This window comes from Pundamilia nyererei, unplaced genomic scaffold, assembly GCF_000239375.1.
Source record: "Pundamilia nyererei isolate P.nyererei 1_Seehausen unplaced genomic scaffold, PunNye1.0 scaffold00036, whole genome shotgun sequence".
NCBI lineage: Eukaryota > Metazoa > Chordata > Actinopteri > Cichliformes > Cichlidae > Pundamilia > Pundamilia nyererei.
Genome location: NW_005187437.1, coordinates 2396610 through 2402163, shown reverse-complemented (window position 1 = coordinate 2402163; position 5554 = coordinate 2396610). Strand labels below are relative to the sequence as shown.

General features: G+C 36.6%; 1 protein-coding gene across 6 annotated transcripts in view; it reads right to left on the bottom strand.

Moving 5' to 3' along the window:
• Window positions 1-461: 461 nt before the first annotated feature.
• The window catches only part of tbxa2r (thromboxane A2 receptor), a 20760-nt gene continuing 15667 nt past the window's right edge, over window positions 462-5554 (bottom strand). For 4 of the 6 annotated variants that reach the window (XM_013910147.1, XM_005730302.1, XM_005730303.1 and 1 more), the window contains exon 3: window positions 462-2109. In XM_013910147.1, the coding sequence (XP_013765601.1) occupies window positions 1795-2109 (315 nt within the window). In that variant the 3' untranslated portion in view covers window positions 462-1794. Of the gene's footprint in view, window positions 3320-5554 lie in introns of all 6 variants that reach the window. The other 2 variants (XM_013910148.1, XM_013910149.1) reach the window with 2 other exon arrangements.

Sequence of the window (5554 nt, the reverse complement as noted above, 5' to 3'; positions counted from 1 at the left end):
TGTAAACTCTTACTCTTAGTTTTCCTTAAAAAATGGAAAGAATTTCTTGTGGTTGTTGAGAAAAGGAAAATGTTACATATTCACTTTAACATTGTACCATGTTTCACTGAGGGAGCCTTCAGTCTGTTTAAAAAAAGAGAGAGAGCAAATATACTATAGCAGTTTGTTGCAGCATTTCATTATCACTGCTCTTAGTTTCAGTGTGTAGATCTCGCTTTGTGTTTCTGCATTGGTTAGTATATCCAGTAAAAAAAAGGAAGCATTAACTTAACACTGGAGTGGCATATTTTTTCTGCCTTACCATTTTGCATACATAAGTAAAAACCGAATGGCTAAATTTAAATGGTTTGACCTATTACATGGTTTGAGCAATATCAGTACTCTTCTTTGTGTTGCCACTTGACTGCATTTCTGTATGGGAAGTAAAATGGTTAAATATTTAACAGCAACAAATATTTCTGTTTTATTGAGCCTTTATTTACGTGAACAATCAACATTTACTCCTCACTGTCATGGGAGAACTTTTATGGGATGAAAAAAACACTGTTGTGGAAGACTGGTTGAGTTGAGTGACATTACAGCGTGCATTACTTTATGTGCATGATCAGTGTAAAAATTGCTCTCTTCACAAAAAATATTCTCAGTCCACATCAACTTTAAAGCTTAGCCTTGAGATCTCAAAGAAGCAGAAGATTTTATAACAATCAAAATAAAATACAATAACGTTCTCCAAATTTAAACTCTAGACAGTGCACTTGTTTAGGTTATCTAATTGTAGTTTATCTAGATGTTTAGGATGCACTGTACTTCCTCCACGAACTGAGTCCTGCTTTTTAAAGGTTGAGTTCATTCAAATTATAAATCTTCACACATGCATTTTCATACTTACTCCCACTTACACTTAACCATACTTTGGCACAATACATCATTTTTAATTAACACCTTCCATTCAGTTGAGCAGCACTTGTGCATTTTAATGGATGGTATACCAAAATAAAACAAATTTATATCTAAGTGACTACATACCAGTATTTGTTAGGGACAATAAAGAGATGATTTCTGGAGATCATGAGAACGACATACCAGTTATCAGTAAAATTTTCAACTTATAATGAAGTTACCATCTTTTGATCCCTCATTTCTTCACATTTTCCCAATACTAACGTTCAAACACATTGGAATTGCTAACACACTGTTTTCACTGCACATATTCTAGATAAATATACAGGAATGAAAGGTGGGTCAAGACTTTTGATATTTGTAATAATCCATCTTTTTTCGTCTTGTAAACATCCTTCAGCCCATATGTAACAGACAACCTTGAAACAGAATATCTCACTCAGTAAAAAAACAATGAAGTTAAATGCAAGAAACTGATCGTTTAACATTTTTCAATCTTTTATAGGTTTTCAGAGTTTGTGACATGTTCAGTCAGAGTAACTATTAGCAAATGTATGTGAATATAGTATAATATGATATTTCTTGTTAACAATAGGCACTTCTACAATATTACAGTTTCTATATTTCAGGTTCATGGGACTAGGCTGCCTGTGGGTTTCCTCCTAAAATGGTTAGCACAACATCAGGTCTAAGCATGCATTAAACAAAGACAAAACAAGATAATTTATCCTATTTAATGGTACATTAAATACGGTTAACTTAATGCAGCAGTATATCTAGATAGCAGTGCATATAGTTAACTTCAGTGCGATGTATGGAGCTGAGAGTATATGTCTGATCCCTGTGATCACTCATTTCTGATCAGAGAAACAAACACACACTGTACCATGAGCCTTAGTCAGGTGACTTTAAGGTAGACGGAGAAGTGACATTTGACTTTGTTGTTTCTCCTGTTTCATCTGAGCCCAGGTTGCCCCCTAATGAAGATCGTGTGAATCTGCGTGCAGTCTCTTGAAAATATGGGTACAAAGTCATGATTGAGCTCCGGGACCAGTCAAAGCGGGGGTAGACTCTCTTAAAGACTGCCCTCCGGAACAGGATGTAAACCCATGGGTCGAGAATCTGGTTGCAGGTGGCAAAGCGGAGGTACAGCAGCAGTTTCCTGACCCAGAGAGGATCGCTGGAGAACACTGTTTGAGCAATAAAGACCTGGATGTGGAGGAATAATATAGGGACAGACAGAGAAAAGCAGAAGTAAAGAGAAGCATGAAGGAGGAAGCAGTTGACGGGGGAGAAGATGGTAAAGAAAGGAAATAAGAAATAGCAAAAGGAAGAGATTGGAAAAAGCGAATGAGAGAAGGGAGATCAAATAGGTTAATATTGCAGATCCACACAAGCATTCACTATAAGTTATGTCTAGTTTAAAAAGAAAGGCTAGGCTAATTTTGTCATGGTGTCCCTGAGGCAGTGGCTGCTGTAACATAGCCTAATTACCCATTACCCAATTACCCACATTTCATGTGAGGCACAGCATTATTAGCATTACCCCAACTGTCTCCAGAAGGGGGAAAACATGCTAACAAGCTCCTGCAGGAATTAAAAACCAGCCTAGTGTTGCTTATAGTTTCTTTTCAAAATTTAGCTTGTGTCACAGTTCTGTTCTCCTGAGTTTTTGCATCCAAGCAATGCAAGAGACCATGCAAGATGAAGCGTTTTTGTGAGGCAAATGCCTCTCAGTGGTATTGGTACTCCATGGGCTCATGTTTTGCAGAGTGCCAGTTAACATTGGCTTATTTTCATTTTCAAAAACAAAGAAGAAAACTGACATTAAGAATAATAATTTCATATAGGCTCAACTGCAGATAACTGCTTGATTGCATTTGTCCAGTTCGCAGTACTTCCAGGATTTCTGCAACTATACTCCAAAGGAAAACAAAATATTAGAAACTAAATGAAACGAAAATCTGCAAAACGAAAAGCTACCATGTTTCTGATGACAGAACATACGTGTGTTAATTTTTCCAAATTAAAGAACGTGCAAGGCCAAAAAACAAGCATGATGAGAAGTTTAATGGCTATTAACTGGAGAAAGAATGGAACGAAACTTTGAGCATATAAGTATTGGTTTGGAAGCGGCAGTGCGTGAAGTGGACTGATGAGTACAAATCTGTCATTTGGAGATGTTTAGGGCACGTGACCAACTAATTGGCAAAAATACGGTGCCATGGGGGTGAGCGGTGATGGCGGATGAGCAGCGTTAGATTTTCGTTTCACGTTTTACTCGCCTTAGTGGGGACACTTGAAACATGATGTAAATCCATGGGTCTAAAATCTGATTGCAGGTGGCCATTCGTATGCCGAACAAAACCACATTAGCATCAGGAACTTCAGAAGTCTTCATGCACACCAAAATGTATATCTGTACAAGGTATCACACAACTAATGTTAGACCAGACTGCAGAAAAATGTGTGCTCCACTCAGGGACTTTAGTCCTTATTATTTTGTTCTCTGGCAAACTCAGTTAAAAAAATGAAGTAGTTGATTTATTTTTTTTAACTATACATAGGAAATCAAAAGTGTAAAGAACTGAATTATGCAATAAGTGATTCCTATTAGAAGTATAAAAATGATAGGTAGATAATGCAAGATAGGCTGAACGTAACTGAAATTGTCTAATTTTTATACAAATTAAAAATGCATCAGTATCTCATCAGTATCTATAAATAACACCTCCCATAGAAGGTCTGGGTTTTATTTTGAGTCTTGGTTGCCACACTGGAACTTTCTGGACTTTTTCAGTGCTGTTTGACATTGTACTAGATGTTTTCCTTTAAAGGCTCTGCTTCACTCTTGAGTTGAAATATGTCATCTCAAGTGGAGCATTAAGGGGCTCTTTGATCCAGTGTAAGTACAAACGGTTTTCAGATCAGCTAGTAAATAGGCTGCATCACTGAGAAGAATTGAAGCATACACAGAGGAGCAGAGAAAAGGAGCTTAGGACCTTGTGATGCCTCATTAAGGTTCAAACATTTTAAAAGAAGCGCTGGTAACAAAAAACTAGATAGTTAAGGTCATGGCGCGGTGCTTTCAAACATATGAAAACCATTTTCCACACAACAGCAGGTGGACACAGTAAAAGTAAGTGTGTCACCTTGCAGTATCTTGAAGATATTAATTTCCTATCACAACCTCATGATTAATGTTTAGTGAACAGTCTTTATAAATGTTTAGCCCGTCAGGCTACTTTTGTTTTTTATATATATATTCTGAGTATTTCTTCGATCATGAAAAAATAGAAAATTTATTGTCAAGAAACACAAACCTAGCCTAAAAGAAGGTAAAAACAAGAGAGATCTTCCCCTTCTGTCTACAAGAGAAGGCAGTGAAATCTTCCATTGGTCTTATGATCACACAACACACACATAGAACAGACTGCAATTATGGAGTTCAACACACTGTTACACTGGTTGAAAAAGGGCCAGATGTTTCTGTGGAGGGCAGTGACTGTTGTACAAGACCAGAGTGCTCCATTTATCACATCAGTTCACTCTCTGGGTCATCAGATAAATTGTTTCTTTCATATGAGGATTAGATTTGAAAAAGCTGCTACAAATAAAACATTTCTTGACCAAAGACAGCTACTTTATAGAAAGTTAATATGAAGAGACAGGGGTGTACTAGTATTTGTTCAAGCACTTAATGTATACACAGTGTTATGTAACAACTCTTCCTATAACAGAAAGCTTACGTAAATTAGTCAAAGAATCAGATGTTAGATTCATAAATAATTTGTCTGGCCCTTCAGTCTGATCTCCATTTCTGCTTGTCTGGAAATCTCCTTGGCTACATGTGCTTGACACTGAATTGCTCTACCTGAAAGTGTTATCTCTTTCTTTCCGGCTCTCTCTCTGACTCCCTCACCTCTTCTCTGGTGTTGTAGAATAAAGCAGGAATTAGCCGACTGACTAGTCATTTCCAGTGTCATTTCCAAGCATGGAAATGACATTGCTCGTTAATTATTATTTGTAGACTAATTGAATGTTATTGTCCAGTAAAATGCCAGAGTGCTATATAATTGAAAAAGGTACAAAAAGTATTTTTTTTATTAACAGAACAATATCGTACCTTAAATAAAAATAGAAAATTACACCCCATTATATGAGGAATTACAGTGTACATTGTGAACAAGAAAACAGCAGCATTAATGTGACTTTAATTATCATCAGTTATATTTTTACATAGTTTGCTGTTCCAGAACATGAGGTTTACTAACTATTAATGTTATAGACTGGAAAAATGATATAATTCCTCATGCTGTTTGAATAGATAAACAAATAAATAAGAGAAGTGCTAAGTGCCTAGCTTTACATGTTTTTAACCTGTTAGCAGTCGGACGTACCGCCCACGGTACATTGGATGGTTTAGGGGACTAATTGTAAATTTGTAGGACTGCTAAGGGGTTAACTCACCAATTTAAATGTTATCATGGCTAAAAAAAATGTATAATTTTGCATGCGACTGACAGCTGGGTGCTGACGTAGGTAGCTGTAGTGGGTAGCTGTGTGCTAGGCTTCACCTCAACTGAACTGAGATACGGAACTGGATCTCTCACCTGTTTCTAAGAAGTAAGAAAGTTTAAAATAATAATAATAT